Source organism: Sciurus carolinensis, chromosome 13, assembly GCF_902686445.1.
Source record: "Sciurus carolinensis chromosome 13, mSciCar1.2, whole genome shotgun sequence".
Classification (NCBI taxonomy): domain Eukaryota; kingdom Metazoa; phylum Chordata; class Mammalia; order Rodentia; family Sciuridae; genus Sciurus; species Sciurus carolinensis.
This window is the reverse complement of record NC_062225.1, coordinates 67,698,920-67,718,181: the sequence shown is the minus strand read 5'-3', so window position 1 is coordinate 67,718,181 and position 19,262 is coordinate 67,698,920. Positions and strand designations below refer to the sequence as shown.

Genomic DNA, 19,262 nt, shown 5'->3' with positions numbered 1-19,262 from the left:
AACCTGCAGGGGCTTCCTTCTCCACTCGGAGAAGCTGAAAACAGTAGGTGGATCCTACAGGAGAGCCAGATAAGGAGGAACAGGAGAGGAAAAAAACCAGAGCCCACAGAGTGGAGAATGTCAAAAAGCCAAAAAGCAAACTTGTCCCACGTTTCATGCTGCTAAGAGGTCAGCAATTTCAATTTCAGAAAAGGCCACTGAGGATGTCCTTGGTGGACAGTTCTAATAGAATGTTAGGGTTAGAAACCTGATTGCATGGAGTAAAGAGTAATCGAAGTAAGTGGGGAAAGAGTCCGATGGACAATGGTTCTGAAAACTTCTGGAGCAAGAGAAGAAAGTGAGAAAAGACAAGTGTTGGAGATGGCAGCAGGATTGAGGAAAGAGAATTTTTTTAAAGAAGGGAACATTCTAAGCATATTTGTAAAGAGAGGAAGAAACTGGTGAAGAGATTGAGCCGAGCCTGGAAGGAGCAGAGTTCTATGGAAGCTGGAGAATGGGGGTTAAAAGCATCCCTTCCCATGTTGTAGGAGGACCCAAGAGAGGACAGAGGAGCTATGAAGGAATTCTGATCTGGGGAGGAAGGGTGTGACCCCCCAACACATGCCTGTGTGGAGAGAAGATAGTATGCAACTCAACCTAGGTCAAGTCCAGTTGACCTTTTTTGATAAATGCGAAGTCAGGGTATGTGGTGAGTTGGGGGTGGGGGTGGAACTGGAGGCTTGCTCTGTGTGGAGAAATTCTGGAAGAACTGCTGTTGTGAATGGGCTGTAAGCCAGTGAGATATGAATGAGGCGATCACGGAGGAAGCACCCTGGATGGCATCATGCGGAAACTCTGAGAATGGTGGGCCCTGTTAGTACAGTTTCCTGCCTTGCCCCAGCAGCCTAATTCCTGCAGCCAACTGCTGAGCAAGAGCTAGAAAGAATCCTTCTGGAAGCTTCTATTCAATAGTGAAGGAGACTTTCTGAGCCCTACACAGCCCACATGGGTTCACATGTGTGGTCCTTCCTATACACACATATGCACACACTGCCTTCTGCTTACTGAAAAAGACCTTGAACTCTTGAAGTGTCTTTTGAAGTCCTCCCCTCCTTTCAGACATAACAGAGGAGTGAACATTCCTCCTTGGCCACAAAGGATTGACAGGTGAGTGCTGCGAGGATGACAACTACTTAAAGGGATGGTTTTCAAAGTTCCCTCCCTTCTCTGATTTTCCCAACAGGGATGGCCTAATTAGTAAAGACGAAATGATGGCTTACTTCCTGAGAGCTAAATCCCAGCTACACTGTAAAATGGGACCAGGATTTGTCCATAACTTTCAAGAGATGACCTATCTCAAGCCAACTTTCTGTGAACACTGTGCAGGATTTGTAAGTCTGTTTTCCATTGTTTTCTCTTATATGTAGCTATTTTTGCAGCATCCTGAAAAGACAGGAAAACAATACACTAACAAGAGGGCTTTGGATCAGGAGTTAACTGAGATGACTCCTTGAAAGATCAAATAAAAGCAAAAGCAATATCTATGTGTTTAGCTCTATTCTAGGAATGCAGGGCTGGCAAAGTCAGGGAGAGTTGGTGAGGCCTATTCACTCAAGAGAGTGGTTTGTCTACTAACCTCTGCCAGGAAAAGGTGTTAGCCCAATGAACCTGGCATTCCTCACTAATATTCAGAAGTGGTTGCAATCAAGGGGAGTATATATCTTAGCCAGATCCTTCCAGTGCTCATTTAATGAGGCATTAATCACTAGAAATCCATCAAGGCTTAGCTCAATAATTTCCAACTCAAAAAGAAAAAAAAATCTTTTGGAGAGAAGACAGATATAATAATAAATAATATCTAATTAGCAATTGACAGTAACAAAAGTACTTCCATGGACATTAATGCAATTAATCTTTGCAACAAACCCTCAAGGTAGGCATTTTATTCTCCCCATTTTGCTAAACCCGTTTCTTCAGGATTGTGGTTAATCATTATCAGATTTGGGACTTAAACCCAGGTGTTCTGACTCTGAGTCCTGTGCTCCACTTACACCACACATGAAGATCTTGCCCCATACTTGATAATTCACTGGGAAGTGAGGTCAGTTTCTGGTCCTGACCTTAACAGAGACTGTTTTTCTCTGAATGTCTTCTGGTCGATACCCATGTTAAGTAGAATGGGGGTGTTACAGGTGAAAACGACCCAGTACCCAGGTAGTAAGTGAAGATGGTTGCTTATTTTTCCAGGTGCCTGAGCTCAACTTTAGCTTTATTCTGCAGTCATGTTCCGGTGTTAAACATTGAATGTGTTGCTGATATGATGTACTATCACCAAATTACATTTTTCCCATTCCAAGCTTAAAGAACTGGCTCTGGGGAGCCCAAGGGCAGGAGTTTGTGTAAACTACCCTCTGAGAATGCGTAAATAGGAAGAAGCTGTTACATCAGAGATGGCCCTTGGTGGTCACTGCAGCTAATGTGGTCAAGGAGAAAGGCCAACCTAACCAACTCTCTTTATCTAGTCCAGGGAACAAGAATTCCTCTTCTGTTAGTACCTGTACTGGGAGCGCATCACCAGACCACTCTATTGTAAAACAGATGCCACTGGTTTCTCTATTCCAATGAGAATTTTTGGAAGTATCTTGATTCAAAAATGCTGAAGTGGGACAGGGTCCCCTGTGATACTATCCTGTGAAGTGGGACCCAGGGAACAAAAGGTCAGGCTATTAGATTGTGGCATGACTCAGTCAAAGGTCAGGATGAGTCAGGCATGGTGACACATGCCTGTAATCCCAGCAGATTGGGAGGCTGACATAGGAGGATTGCAAGTTCAAGATCAGCCTGGGCAACTTAGGGAGACCTTATCTCAAAATAAAAAATAAAAAGGGCTGAGGATACAATAGCTCAGTGGTAGAGCACCACTGGGTTCAATTACTGGTATTAAAAAAAAAAATCAGAATGATTCATCTGTCCTCTGGTGGTGTGGGAAGGTCAGAAAGCTCTTATTAAGGTCTTAGCTCTGCTGTCCAGTCCTGTCCTGTTTCTCTCTTCCTCTGAGGCACTGGTTCTGTAGAAGCAGCAAGGTGGTCTTCCTTGGAAGCACCACACACCTCTCCCTAACTCCCCAGAGCAGAGGTGCTGGTGCTACATGCCTGGAGCACCTGTGATTGTATAGAAAGCACACGAGCGGACACACACTCACACAGGCCCTTTGATTTTTCTAAGGAATTTGCAAATATAACTCTAAAGACCTGTCATTGAACAGAATTGTAAAGAAATGCCAGTAACTATTTTCTGGTGCCTGGACTCTCTGCCTTTGACATAAATTCCATTTTAATGGTGAGGAAGACAAATAGTCACTACTTGCCCTGCAGTACATTTATTTCAGAATTAGGATTCCAGAACTGAAAGAGTATTGGTAATCCCCATATTTTGTAGATAAAGAAACTGAGATCTGAAGTTAAGTGACTTCCCTAAGGTCACATGGATCACTCGCAGCAACACCACGAATCATAGCCAGGTCTCTTGACTCTCAACCAGGGCTCCTTATACCACACAGAATTACTCCACATATTCCAGTCACCCAAGTGCTCAGGTCAGAATGCTGTGGGAAATACTCCTGCCTGTCCACCTACATGAGGTCACCTTCTACTGGGTGTGGATGCCAGTTTGACCCAGTGCCTCTTCTTGGCTAATTTTTTTCTCCTGGTTATTAAATAAGCATTAGCAAACCGTGTCCTGACTTCCCTTCCTGATAGCGGAGGGATTTATTTTTAAATAAAAATTATTTAATTTCCTTGATCTTTATCTTGTATAATATAAAAACAAGTTAGGTTACATTAAACCTGATAGGTCAGTCTCCTCGTCTGTAAAAATGAGGAGACTACTATTATCTATCCCATAAGGATTTCATGAGCATTAAGTGGGTTAATCCATATAAAGAACTTAAAACCTGGCCTTTCACATACTAAGGGTTCAATAAATGTTAATTATCATCATTATCATTATTATTATTAAAAAGAACTCCATGGAGAAAGAACTTATCACGACACAGTTTTCCAGGTTGTGGGGCCTTAAATTTTTTTTAATTTCCTCCATCTTTATCTTTTATAATGTAGAAACAAGTTAGGCTATCTTAAAGGTCTTCATAAACTCTTGATGGGATGTGACCACTCTGAATACCCACTTCCCTTTTCTGTCCCCATCTCTCTCTCAGTCATCCTCGGCCCCTGAGCCTGGCTGCTAATCAGTTGGCAAATAATCCTCCTGTCCCCAAGGCAGAGTGTTGACCTGTCCCAGGAGGCATTTGCATCTTCATAATGTGTCTCTTTGAGCTTCCGCTGTGGAAACCCCTGGTCTAGAAGAGGACAGGGAGCCTGCTGACCCCGGAGTCACTTCACATTGGCAGCTACTGGCTGTTCTTATAGTGCCTTGGTGCCCATACTCAGGGCGTTGTTTGCCTGTAACACACTGTGAATGGCATTCCTGCTGGCCCCCAAGTCCACTGGCCCTGCTTCTTTTTTTATTAAGCAAACAACAGCCACCTAACCTAAGCACTGAATTGAGATTTCCGACTGCAGTTAAGCTATTGAATTGAGCCAAGCCCACCTGGATGTGTTTGGTGCCCCTGCTGCCCATGTGCGAGAATTGTGGGGAGGCACGAAAAAGGACATGGCCAAGGAATCTGTCGGGAGGGCAATGACACCCCCAGCAGTCTGCCCTGGACCGCCTGGATGAACGCTCCTCTGTGAGCCCCAGCCCCGCAGACTTCTCCTGAGGCATCTGTCACATCAAAGGACAAGAGTACAACCTTTTCACTTAAAGGCCCCAAGGGGTTTTATTTTTTCTAGCACCAGGCAACACTGCATGCCATAAAATAGATCAATGTTCCAATCAGCCCAGCCTCCAGAGGAGGGTAGTCTTACTGACAGAGAAGGACTGAAGAGAGCAGGAACAGAGAACAAAAACCGACTGATCATTTCACAGTTACTTTCCTCATGAGGCAGGAACAGAGACGGGTGTAGGAAAATGAATGGTTAACATCAGTGCTTTCGAGTTACCTTCATTTGGTATTAAGGTTCATGCAGAGAAATCTCATTATCATGCCAACTAAAACTGGCCTGACTGGGAAATGTGGCTGTTATCTCTCATTTCTCCTGGTTTCTAGGAAGGTCAGATGAACAGTTTAGTTTCAGCTTGGTGATATAAAACTTTACCATGGGTAACTCCATTTGGATTTGTAGTCTGGTCCATTGGGGCCCAGTGTAGGAGCATAGCCCAATAACACTTATTTAACACTCACTTCCTACTTATTAACCACTCAGAAGTCGCTAATTCCTTGTGTGACAGAATCTGAGCTATATCTCCCACAATCCTAACACAGGCCAAACATAGAGCAAATGTGGAAAACGAATAAGTGAATAAATTAGCCTGTTTCCTCTTCTGTATTCTTCAGGGTATAAATACAACTGAGAAAATAGCCTGGCAGAGTCCGGTTGGCAAACACACTTCTTAGATTGCTTTTTGTCCTGTAGGGGGCGCCAAAAGCAGCCAGTGCCACTAAAAAGAAGGCAAAGGGGGCTAGGAGCTTCCAAAGGCCAAATGGTTTGCTGAGTGACCATTATCCAACAAATGCACCAACTTCAGTTTCCCATCCCAGCTTCCATTTGGCTTTGAGGAAGAAAAGGGAAGTAAAACTCGTGTTATCACCGCAGCTGGAGCAGGCTGGGAGAGGGTTCTCTCTGACAGGAAGGGTGTTAGAGCAGCTACATCCTGTTTGTGCTGCATCAACCATGAAACTTCCCAGGATTTCCTTCTCCAGATTTCTCTGCAGATTCCCTGATATTTCTTTGTCTTCTGTTACAGCTCTGGGGCATAATCAAGCAAGGATACAAATGCAAAGGTAAATAAATGTCATTTAGTTAAAAACATTTTTTAAAAAAAATTTTGACATTGGGGATAGGAATCAAATTTATCTAGTCAAACCACAAGCGCTCCTGGCATTATTGAGAACTTGGGTTCTCTTGGGCCAATGGCAACTGAAGAGTTAACATGTCCAGGAAAGAGTTAATGGAGACAGGGAGAAGCAAAATTAGAATTTTATAGCTTGTTAGAAGAGGATGGCAAACTACCTTTAATCAACCAACACTGCATAAATCTAGCCCTTCATCTCTTAAGTTCCCATGTAAATCATAAGCATCCAGTTTATGGTGGGAAATGGGAGAATTTTGATGTGAGACAGACCTGACTAAAATATTGAATATAAGAACTTTTTTCTTCAAGAGAAAAAATTCACACACTTGTTTTTGTAATACATGGACATTTCTTCCCACTCTTGCATAGCATAGCTATTTCTTTCTTTACTAAACCACATAGATGTTGATTAAAAAAAAAAAAAAAAGAGGACAAACCTTAAAACTTATTTTGTCCTTTTCAATGAATTCATTCTTATATTTCTCTCACATCATGAAATTTATAAATGTCTGAATAAATACATACTTGATGAATACAGTATGCATGCTTAATAAGCACTTAGGAATGTGTTGCTATTTGTTTAAGAAGTTGCTAAATCCTTTATACAAACAGTTTATATACTGGTTCTTTTAAGAATCTGATAATGCTCTTGAAAAACATAACAAAATTAGCCAGCTTGATGGCACACATCCGTAGTCCCAGTCACTCGGGAGGCTGAGGTGGAAGGATCACTTAAGCCCAGAAGTTGAAGGTCAGCCTGGGCAACATAGTGAGACCCCATCTCAAAAAACAAACAAGCAACCCCCATAAACCTAACAAACAAACAAAAAACCAGCAACAGCAACAAAAACTAAAGGAAACAACTCAGTCACAGATGGATGCTTAATTCAGATGAATGTTCTTCTGTGGTGCCTTTTTCTGAAGCCATCTGTCAGCATTTGGTCCTCATTTTGTATAAACAGAAAAGCTTTCCTGAACTTCGCTGGGAGCCCTGTTTAGTGCTTGGAAGGACTGTTCCTCCAAGGGCTTCCCTCTGGTGCCCTGGTTCAACTTAGATCTTTACTTCAAACAGCAAAGATCCTGCAATATCTTATTTCCCAGCAGTAGTCATTAGTTTTCTTCTGTTTTGTATCCTCCATCCCCTAAAAGACAGACAGACGGGGACACACACACACACACACACACACACACCATGCAACTGATTTTATGAAGATGAAAATCAATTAAACCCTTGGATTGTATTTGTACACAGCATTTTTTTTCTTAGTTGCACATAGAATGAAACAACCTATTAAAAGAGAGTGAACGTGTCATTAAGACTATTTGACCCAAGACCTTTGGGAGGAAATAAATATTGAAAATAGAAAGGTCCTTTTTGATGATAAGAGAGAAATGGACTCTTTGAAATGATCATATCTGTTCATTTCTACTTCTAAATAAAGTACAGGGTCCTCATCCTATGAAACAATTGTGAACTATCTTTCAGAATGGCCAAATTTTTCTACCCCAAGTAGTAATTAATTTTCTACTTCCATACCCAAAGCATCCTATGGGAAATTTTACACCATTTCAAAGCTGCAGTCAAACATGGAACATGCCAAAATGTCCACCTCATATTTATTGCCATACCAAGGAAAGAAGAAGAAAATATAATCTCTTGCCTTGGAAAAGGTTTTGGGAAACAAAGAATAGCAATTTAGTGGAATGGAGGACATCCCACCTGAAATGATCAGAGGCAGCCCTTGGCCCCTGGAGACACTAGAAGCTGAAACTTCCCACCATTATTCTGGTCATGAGCCTCTTTGCAGGGATTCCATCTCTGCTGGACAAAGAACCCCAGCCCCTCATGATTTGTATTTAGTTTTGGGCAAAAACAACTAACCTCTTGAGCTAGACTTTGCTTGTTTGCCTGGTAGGCACGTCAATGACTTGTGTAGAGGGACAAATTGAGTAAATATATCAGCATTTGGGAGCCTCAGGAATCAAGAGGCCCCATGCCCTTTCCCAGTCCCTGCCTACCCTCTGTGGGCCTGAGGTTCAATCTAGAAATGGGGGGGGGAGGGCGCTGGCAATGCAGTGGCACCAGAAATGCAGCTTCACGTTCATCCTTTGTGACACATTTGGGATTTTTCAGACTGTGGAGCCAATTGTCACAAACAGTGCAAAGACCTCCTGGTTCTGGCCTGCAGGAGATTTGCCCGGGCACCCTCCTTGGGCAGTAGTCATGGGTCACTGCCTGGAAGCCCCTCGCTGCCCCCAGGTAATGCCCTCTGCTTTCTTCCCTGCCACTGTGTCTCGCCACTCACTTCCCAACCTCTGCATCTGGTTTGGGTTCTGAGTCTAAACCTAGTTGGTGTCAGTATAAACACAGAGTCCTTTCTTAGGGCCATCCACAGTGCCTAATCCCCTTGGCTTCGCTCTGCTTTCTGGTCTCACTAACATGCCACTTGGCTGCAGCTCATTTAGTTCTGTCTCTTGTCTGTTCCTCTAGAGCCTTGTGTGTCAGACTCTTGCTATTTGGACTCACTTTGATAGTTTGTTGTCCTGCAGACACAGGTCAAAAAATCATCATCCTCTTTCTCCTTCCAGTACAGGATGAAGTGTTTGATTTTCCTGGAGTCACTGCTGGACACCGGGACCTGGACAGCAGAGCCATCACCCTGGTTACAGGCTCTTCTCGCAAGATCTCTGTGAGGTTACAGCGGGCCACCACCAGCCAGGCCACCCAGACTGAACCTGTCTGGTCAGAGGCTGGCTGGGGGGATTCAGGATCCCACACCTTCCCCAAAATGAAATCCAAGTTCCATGACAAAGCAGCAAAGGACAAAGGCTTTGCCAAGTGGGAAAATGAGAAACCCAGGGTCCAAGCTGGCGTGGATGTTGTAGACCGAGGCACTGAGTTCGAACCTGACCAGGATGAAGGTCAGGGTGAGACCAGACAGGATGGTGAGGTCAGTGCTGGATTAAACCACAAATACAACCAGAAGAAGGCTGAAGGTGCTGAGATGAGTATTCTTGTGGGTCTGGAAGACAGCCTGATAATTTTGAAAGCAGTCTGGTTGGGAATGAAGATATCATAGTTAGTGTTGCTGTTGGCTTGTTATATGACCCTGGAAAAATTATTTTTTTTCTCTTTGGACCTCAGTATCTTCATATATAAAACTGCACTGGATTGAGTTCTGAAGCTTAGCAAAGGTTGTCATGTGTGTGTACTGATTTGCTACCCCAGAGACCCATGACTCTTGCATGTATCCAAAAGGTCAGGGTACTATACAGATCAGCTTTGTTTTTCAAACAAAGCCAAGGCCCAAACTCAGGGGATACAATGAAAACAAAAGCCTTGTCTTTGGGCTGGTGTTGTGACTCAGTGGTAGAGCACTTGCCTAGCATGTGGGAGGCACTGGGTTTGAATCTCAGCACTACATATAAATAAATAAATAAATGTCCATTGAAAACTAAAAAAAAAATTTTTTTTATAAAAGACTTGTCAATAGAGGAAGAGAACTGGAAACTCTTTCCCCTACTAAAAAGTCTTGACAGCTTCATAGGGAAAAAGGCGATGAGATCAGAGATATGGAGACCTCAAGGTTCTATCAAACAGGCTGTGCCTCCACACAAGAATTATGTTCAGATTATCCAAAATAAATTGAGATGCATATGAAATTTGTTAGAACATGCTGAAAATATAAATTGATTCAAGATGGAGTTAATTAAGTTCATTAGTCAACAGTCCGTAGTGTATTAAAAAAAGAATTTCAGGGAAATTGGTGTCATACTCCTAACCTTTAAAGAAATGTCATGGAGGGCAGCCATCATCTCCCTGTTGAATCATTCTCATAAGCAGAGTATTGGATTAGGCAGAGATTCTATCGAATCAACTCAGTGCTCTTTATTTCTTATGGGTGGTCCTCCATATTCCACTCCTCAGGAGACCTAAGCACACAGTCTCTATAGTTTCCCACAATGAGGAATACCCCAATGGCCTTGAACCAAAATCCCTCTAGCGCCCTCCTCGTTGATGACAATCAGGAGGCCACATAGTATCTCTAGTCAGGCCAAGTTGATCATAAGTTCTTGCTGAGCTATTTTTCCTTTCTTATAAAACTGTGTTAGACAGCTTTCTGTCAGTATAACAAATACCTAAAGTAATCAACTTATAGTGAAATAAGGTTTATGTTGGCTCATAGTTTTGGAGGTTTCAGTCCCTGGCCGGATAAGCCTATTGCGTTGTGATGAGGCAACACATCGTGGAGGGCGGCAGGGGAAGCAGGGGCCACAGGGTAGAGGAAGCTGTTCACTTCATGACTGGGATGCAAAAAGAGATAGAAAGAGACTGGCATCCTACAGTTCTTTGGCGGGTATGCCTAAAATCTCTCACTAGGCCCTACCTATTAAAGGTTTCTACAACCTTCTAATAGAGCCAAGCTGAGGACCAAGCATTTAACACATGGGTTTAGTGGAGACATTTATTCAAACCACAGCAATTTTTTTTTTTTTTTACAGTCCTAGGGATAGAACAAGGTTCTCATGTATGTTAGGCAAGTGTTCTACCACTGAGCTACATGCCTAGCCCCAGAGCACTAAATTTAAAAACCTCCTTATTGGAACTGGGGGTTTAGCTCAGTGGTAGAGCATGTGTTTAGCCTGAACAAGGTCCTGGATTCAATCCTCAGCACCAAAAATAAATAAAACAAATAGCAAAAGAAAATAAAAACCTCCTTATTGGAATATAATTCACCTACAATGAAATTCACTGATTTAAAGTACACGATTCAGTGGTTTTTAGTATATTCACAGAGTTGTGCAGCCATTATTGCAATCTAATTAAAAACATTTCCGTTATTCCAAAAAGACACCTTGAACCCCTTAGTTGTCACTCTTCCACCTCGCCTTGACCCTAAGCCACCAGCTAATTTACTTTCTGTCTCTGTAGATTTGCAACACTGGCTTACCATTTCCCCTGCTGATCATCTTGGCAAATGTATCAGTCCTAGCCTTCCATTTCTACTGGCCTTGTGTAGCTCAAATTGGTAATATAAAGGTGAATAAGAAAAAGTTCATGATTTGGTGCTAGAGAAATATCCTAGGACAAGTGCTCTTAATCTGTGGCCTAAAAATATCAGCTTCAGGAGATTTCATGAAAGTGTTTTTATTTTATATGAAATTATCATGGATATGCTTATTTATGGGCAAAGAAGGAGTCCATAGCATTGAATATATTCAAGGGTATCTGTGAATTAGAAAAAAATAGCAGAGAATCATTGTGCAAGGTTTTCTGGATGCTGCCTGATATTGTTAGTCATCCCAGGCACTACAAACCTGCAGAGGTTGCTTCTACAAGCACCACAGTGGCACCGAAATCTCAGGAAAAGTTTCTTTGTGTGTTGTAGGACCCCCACCTAGAGCAGAGGATGGTGTAGACTTTGTGGACATCTCTGAATCCAGGGCAGTACCTGCTTTTTAACAACAGTGAAATTGGTCATGAGCTCACTTCCACTAACCTATCATAGTCCAAGAGACTTAAACCATGCTCCTGATAGGAGAAATTCAGTCTGTTAGGTATAGAACTGTATAGGTATAGTCTGTTAGGTTAGGTAAATTTTCCTGATCAATAATCACTATTAGGGCTGGCAGAATGGCCCACACCTGTAATCCCAGCAGCGTGGGAGGCTGAAGCAGGAGGATTGCTAGTTCAAAGCCAGCCTCAGCAACTTAGCAAGGCCCTAAGCAACTCAGTGAGTCCCTGTCTCTAAGTAAAATATAAAGGGCTGGGCATGTGGCTCAGTGGTTAAGTGCCCTGAGTTCAATCCCTGGTACAAATAAATAAATAAATAAAACAAAACAAAACAAAAATAAAACAAAAATCACTATTAGGAAATACAGAAAAAAATCCTAGTTTTTGAAAGTTTAATTTTGTTCTTAAGAAACTGAACCTTTATATTCAAATGCACTCTTAGGCCTTTAATTTTCTCCTCCCATAGGGTTAATCATAGGGTTGGTTCACTGACCACTAGTATTTGATTTTATTTGTGCTAATTAATAAAACAGTATGCTCTTATATAAAATGTATATATGTGATATATAGTCTCACTTCCATCCAAATCAATAACAAATGAGAAGACAACTCATCTTGATCAGGGAAAAAGCAAGAAGGAAAAAAAATGGGACAAAATTACACCCAAGAGTTGAATATGTAGACAGAGGAATTTTCAAATTCAAGAATTTTTCTGCCAGGCAAGATCAATGAATGGCATGAAGAGAAATGATCTGTGCATTAAATCTGAAATATCAGATGATAGTTACCAGTCCTATAATTGAAATGATAAAGACTAATACATCAGTCCATCTTCTGATGCTGTAACTGATTATCATAGACTGGGTAATTTACAAAGAATAATGGTTTATTAACTCACAGTTCTGGAGGCTGGGAAGTCTAATATCAAGTTGCTGGCAGCTGGTAAAGTTGTACTGCTGCATCACAACAAGGCAGAGGTTAGCATCACTTGGTGAGACAGAACAAGCAGGCTAGCGCAGGTCTTTCTTCTTATCACAAAGCCACTAATGCCATCATGGGCCTCCAGCCTCATGACCTCCTCCAGTTCTAATAACCTCCCAGAACCACCCCTCCTTCAAATACTATTGACATATGAATCAGGGATCAATTTCTCAACACATGAGCTTTGCGGGGGACAAATTCAAACTATAGCAATAGAAAAAGTAGTTGTGTTTTCTGTGTACTGCCTTCAATGGAGTTCCAGAATTTATACTCATTTTAAAGTATAAAGGTATAGGTATAAAAGCATTCTACTGTCATGTACAACTAATTAGAACAAAAAAATTTTTAAATAAAGTATAAAGATATTAACAATTTCTGTAGCAGTGAATATCATTGCACAGTGACCACTAAGCCCCCAAATTAGAGGGTAGGTCAAGATTACTCTCTTGGCAGAACTAATATATGTATTTCCTTTATAATTCTCCTTTTTGTTTTCCTTATCTTTGCCAAATTAAATCTAGCCAACAGGGCTGGTGGGTTAGCTCAGTGGCATGAGTGCCCACCTAGCATGTAAAAGGTTCTGGGTTTGATTATCAGCATTTTAAAAAATAATGAATCTAGCAAACAAATATTTATCAAAGAAGAACTGGGAAATACTGGAATAAGCAAAATTCAATGTCTATTAATTATATATGACATATACATACAGTCATACATACCTACCTGTAGATGTATATATACATCTGTCTGTAAATTTTTTTCTTACAAATTTTCTTGGTGTCTTATATACAAATTTATATTGTGGATTTCTAAGTGAGACATCTTTAACAAGGCATCCTCTGAAAGACTGTTTTCTGGAGTACCTTTAGGAAACATGACTGGACTCTACATGGAGTCTTTGAGATGATATATGCTGGGTGGGCTACTTGGTCTTTGAAGTCCTTCTAAATCCTGAGTTAACAAGGTACTGATCATTTGAGATGTTCCCTAAAGTTCATCTAAAAAGCTGCCCGTTTTGTGAAATGAGACCCAGTACTAACAGGTTCCAATTTATTTTGCAGGATGGCTGATTTCAGGCTGAAGAAAATGGTGGCAATCAAGTTGACTTTGGGAAGGAACAAGATAAGAAACTCTGAAGAGCTCTCCAATCTCAGGGAGTTATCTGGAAGAACCTCTGGGTGTTTACTGACTCCTGAGGTCATTGGATCACCATGACGGGCTGTGGGACAGAGTATTTGCCCTCACTATGAACTATTTATTCTCTCCTCCTCTGTCCCTAGCTCGGTGCCACAAACTCTATGTAGTCAGTAGTTTTCTCATGCATCTTTCTTTAGAGCCATTTACATACGGGTTAAATGGAAACTTCTGTGCATGTACTTGATACTCATTCTCTAAACTCAGACTTTGCTGTTTTCGTGAGAATATTATTTCAGTATTTTTATAGACTGTGTGTGTGTGTGTGTGTGATGAGGAATTATTTAGAGTGCTTTTAGGATGGGACCAAGTCTTATCCTTTCCTGAGGGATGAGGAAGCTCTTCAGATCCTGGAGTGCAGCAACTTTTCTATGATCAGCTGAAAGGAGAAGCTGTTTACATTACTCCCTCACACGTGTGGCTGCTGTAATGTGTTATAAGTGACACGTGTATATCACCGAAGTCTTAACCAATTCTGCATCACTAGGGGCCATGACATAGCCAGGAAAGCTCTCCTAATATTCAAGTAGCAATGGGGAAAATTAACTCTACCTGTCCCATCTGACTGAGCTCACCCATCTTTCTTAAGACTCCTGAAATAAGACTACTAATTAAGAAATCAATTCAAGGTTTGGGCAACAAAATTTAGCATTGAACAAGCCACCAGTGGAAATGCAAAACAACCACCAGTTTTTAAAAGCCCAAAGTAATTTTAAGAATCCTGTTTGTTTTTAAAGAAAACTTAGGTTCCGAAAGATAACTCTATATTCTTCCTAATAAATTATCATCCATAATTAAAGCATATTCATAGAAGGAAAATTATAATTAATTACCTTTGATATTTTATTTGAACTTTTAAAATAATAATAGTTTAAATATCTTCCTGTGACCCAAAATAACTAGATGTGGGTCTATTTCTTAAATGATTAGAAAATAGAGACCCTAATTCAAGTTCAAAGTCCAGATGGGATTGAACCTGAGGGTGGAGGGAAGGATCTGTGTCCCCAGTCGGAACCTGTGTTCCACCACTGGTCCACTTGGAGGCTGAAGTGTATACAGTGTGTGTGAAGCTGATGTTGCGTCTGTGTGGAGCAGTCACTTCAGCAAAGGCTTTGTTCTCTCTTTTCTTCACTGAGGAGAGTTGAAGACAGTTTTGTGATCAAACATGTTGAGCCCCTGTTCTGGGCAGGGCCTGTGCTAGGCGCCCAGAGACAAGCCGGACTTGGTCTCAGCCCTGGGGAACTGACAGTCTGTGGATGTGAAGGCAAAGCGGTTCCAGCAATTTAAAAGATGGTTCCATATTTACTAGAATTGACTTGTGCCAGATAGGTTCAGAGACTGGAAATACTGCAAAATAAATGAAATTATTAGTTGAGGGAGTTGTGATTAAGTTAGAAAATAAGAGAACTGAAACCTCAGGGGGCAGCCTCAGCATCTCCAGGTGTGGGTTCCATGTAAATATGCTATCTCCTATTCATAAACGCAGCGAAAGACGTGTTAACAATAACAGAAAATGACAATTTAAGTATGGGAAACATTTCTTGTGTTTAAAGAAAATTCGGGAAAAAACTTGTTAATAAATGTTGGACTGTGCTTTTTCTTCTTAAAGGCATTATTTAACTCGATACTTTCAGTTGGGATATTTATGAGTTTCGTATATAGGAAAAGTTTTATATTGTCAGCCTTCCTATAACAAAGATACTAAATGTACCTTGCGTAAAAATAAAGACAAAAACGAAAACAAATGTTTCAGTGTATATAAGCTATGTGTGCATATTATGTGTAGACACACACACATAATTATCATTAGTTTGCTAATGAGGAATTTGAGTCATAATGAAGATGCTTTATAATTTTGTGTAATGTGATCATTGGCAATGGTGACTCTGCTTCCAATCTATCAACTTGCCATAATGAGTGAAATAAACAAAATAGGCAAAGCCATGATGGGCCAAAAAGAGTGATCACAATTTTTCCTCCAGACTTTTGTAAGTTTGATGATCACTGACACCTTAAAAGTGAAAACCAAAACCAAAACCAAACTCTTACCAGGGAATATTAGGTACTGGGGCAGGATTTACTAGATGCTCCCACTGAATTTTCATTGAAGGTTGTACAGATGAGACTGATGCTTTTATAAATCTGCCCAAACTGGAGCAGCTGTCCCTGGCATTTGAACCCTCTGTGTTGAGTGGCTGCATCCTGGATAACACTGTTTTCAGATTTCCTGGTCACAGCTTCTCCAATCTTCTGAGGGGTTTTCTGTTTAAAAATGAAGACAGGAGACTGGAAATATGGCTTAGTGGTAGAGGGCTTGCCTAGTATGCATGAGGTCCTGGGTTCAATACCCAGCACCACCACCAAAAAAACAAAAACAAAAATGATTAAAAACAAAAAATGAAGGCTGGCCTCAGAAGTGGGCACTAAACTATTATTGATGGCAGGAAGCTTAAGTATCCCTAGGATAAACACATTACTTCTGCCAAAATTAATGACTACAAGACTCTAGAATGACTAAGGAAGTAAATTCAAATAAATTCTATTACTAAGTGTACCTTTGGCATGCAACTCATGATGAGATTTAAATCCCATATCCACTGCTTACAGTCACAGGATTCTGGGCCAGCCTGGCACGTCTATTTGAAAGAGAGACATTTCACTGCTGTCCTCATCTAGCCCAGAGAGTCCTTGAAAGAGCAGACCAGAAAATAAATGTAGAAGTACTTTGCAAAGACCTTATAAAATTATCTTGTAATTAACTGGGGTTCTCTTCCAAAAATTGTCTCAAGATCCCAGACTTTCTTTGTATTATATGGCTATATATTTTGGAGGCTCTGAACCCAACATTTAACTAAAGTTTCTTTCAAAAATTATTTAAACAAGGAAATACAAATGAAAATATAGTTTTTTTCAGTCCAGGCACTATGCATGTCAAGGGTTAGTTCTAGTTTGTTTTGTAACTCTGGTTATTCTTGCTCTGTTTGGAAATAGGTAGGAAAAATTAAGGAACCAAATGAATAAAATATAAATGAGTTTAGAAAAAAAAATCCACATATTGTGTCCATGTAAATAGACCAAAGCATACATGTATGTAAAACATCAGCTGATGGGACTGAGCACAGTGGTGTGTGTCTTTGGTCCCAGCTACTGGAGAGGCAGGAGGATCACTTAAGCCTTGGATTTGGAGGCCGGTCTGTGCAACATGATGAGATGCTAACTCAAAAACCCAAGCAAACAAAAACTAGCTGAGAGAACTTAGTTCACTACAGGCAAACAGGAGGAAAAAAATTGACTTTAAAAAATAAGAAGTATATCATTTATTTGATGGCTGATTATACATTAAGACTACTGATGGTGGGTAAATATAGGAAACTAATTGGCATTTAAGGGTTTATCAGGAAATAGCTTCCTCCTGATTGAATCCAAAATCTGCTGCCAAATTCTGGAGAGCACCAGATCTCAAAACAAACAAACAAAAAACAGGAAAGAAAAAAAAAAAAATCCACAAAAATCCCCACTCACTTGATCTTATCTTTTAAAAGTGTTACTAGCAGTCCTGTTGGAATTTGCATTTATTCAGAATCTAAGTTTATCTGTTGAAGCATAAGGAAAGCTTCCTTTACTGTGTTCTACATGACAATTGTCCCCAGCACTTTAAAAACAAAATGTTCTGAAAAAACAAAAAATGAAGAGCAGGGGAAGTTCTGGCTCAAAGAGATTTAATGACACCATGACAACCAAATGTGATGTTATGAACCCTGGTTGGATGCTGGGTTAAAAATTACATGAAGTAGGCCAGGTGAGGTGGTGCATACCTGTAATCCCAGTGGCTCTGGAGGCTGAGGCAGGAGGATGGTGAGTTCAGGTGAGTGCCTGCCTTGGTTGTCCAAGACCCTGGGTTCAATCCCCAGCACCACGAGGAAAAAAAAGCTGGAATCATAAGAAAAATTTCACCTGCCCTGGATGCTATCCTGGCTCCTTTCCCTACCTGAACCTCTCTCACGTTTTGACATAGTATATATATACATGAAGTATAACTTACTCTAATTAGGACCCCATTCTTATGGTTGTACATGATGTTCTCACACCTTTTGAATATAGGCTGAAAATTAAAACAGGCTCAAACATCAATGTTTCCAAGAGGAGGAAAACAGATAGATGATCAATGTCCAAAGACTCCTCACTAGAAAACACAACTGCTACACAGCATGTGAAAGTTGTTTCTACAAGAAGTTCCCCAAGAACTGAAGTTACTTAAGGAATTCCTAATCCACAGAAACCATAATAATAAATGTTTATTGTTATTTTAAGCTACAAAGTTTTAGAGTATTTTGCTACAACGTAAGACAATGAATACAATTTTCTACAGAATATAATTTCCTGAAGGGCAATTAAAGTATAACCTTTGGAATTATTTTCTTCACTATACAGAAATAATATGCATCTCTACCAGATAAAAATCATTCATATGTTATCAGTTTTCTTTAAGTTAGCACCTGGGCCCTACTCTATAGTTAATAGTTGTATTAGTCAGTTTTTTGTTGCTGTGAGCAAAGTACCTGACAAAAACAACTTAAAGGATGAAAGGTTTATTTGGGACTCATGGTCTCAGAGGTCTCAGACCATGCTCAGCCAGCTTCGTTGCTCTGGTCCAAGGTGAGGCAGAACATCATGGTGTAAGGGTATCGCAGAGGAAAGCTGTTCTTTTCGAAGCCAGGAAGCAGAGAGAATGATGAGCCAGGGGCAAGATAGAGTTCTAGGGCATGCCCCCAAGGACCTCTTTCCTCCAGCTCTGTCCCACCTAGTAGTTTTTTCAAATTATGAATCCAACAAATGGATTAAATCACAGATGAGGTTACAGCCCTCACGTTCTAAACATTGCTTAAAAGCCCCACCTCTGAACCTTCCTGTATCTAGGACCATGCTTTAAAACACAAACTTCTGGGGGTTCTTTAGAGGTTCAAATCATAACAATAGTAAATTTTTAAAGATCATATTCCCCTAGAGAAAGGTTTCTCAACTTCTGTATTACTGACCTTGGAGCCAGATAATTCTGTATTGAGAAGGTGTGTGGGGGTGGGGTGCTGACTTGTGCACTGCAGGGTATTTATAAGTAACCCTGGCTTCTGCTCAGTAGATACGAGTACACTCCCTCTTCATAATTATTTATTTATGTTGTGATAACCAAAAATGTCTCCAGATCTTCCCAGATGTCCTTGGATGACAAGTGTAAGGAATCCAGCCTCCCAACCACCCGTCAATCTGCGTTAAGCCCGCCTCTCCCGTTACAGGAATTTCCGGCTTATGTTGCCGTAACCTTCCTGCCTCCCACATTACGTTCTAATATGTCATTGGTCCATCAGTCAGTCTGTAATAATTCTCCTCCGCGATTGGTTCCTCCCAGCCCGCGAAATTCCGATAACTGAGGAGAAACCCTGTGCCATCTTCTTCTTTTCCTTTCCCCTTTTCCCCCAGCAGGCACGATTTGTCCGCATAAAATAAAAGTTCCTCGTGTGGGACCTGTGTCTGCGGAGCGTTTTTCTGGGAGTTATCGACAAACCAAAACTGCCCCTAACATCTGGCCTAACAACAAGATTATCCTTAGCTGAGAGCCACTGAA

The 19,262-nt window shown here is 40.9% G+C and overlaps 1 protein-coding gene across 6 annotated transcripts in view; it reads left to right on the top strand.

The window, feature by feature from the left end:
* Rasgrp3 (RAS guanyl releasing protein 3) overlaps positions 1 to 15,414 on the top strand; it is a 113,533-nt gene extending 98,119 nt beyond the window's left edge. For 5 of the 6 annotated variants that reach the window (XM_047523331.1, XM_047523329.1, XM_047523326.1 and 2 more), the window contains 5 exons: positions 1,223 to 1,370; positions 5,845 to 5,881; positions 8,087 to 8,212; positions 8,542 to 8,949; positions 13,510 to 15,414. In XM_047523331.1, the coding sequence (XP_047379287.1) occupies positions 1,223 to 1,370; positions 5,845 to 5,881; positions 8,087 to 8,212; positions 8,542 to 8,949; positions 13,510 to 13,529 (739 nt within the window). In that variant the 3' untranslated portion in view covers positions 13,530 to 15,414. The remainder of the gene's footprint in view (positions 1 to 1,222; positions 1,371 to 5,844; positions 5,882 to 8,086; positions 8,213 to 8,541; positions 8,950 to 13,509) is intronic. The other variant, XM_047523330.1, reaches the window with a different exon arrangement.
* Positions 15,415 to 19,262: the final 3,848 nt, after the last annotated feature.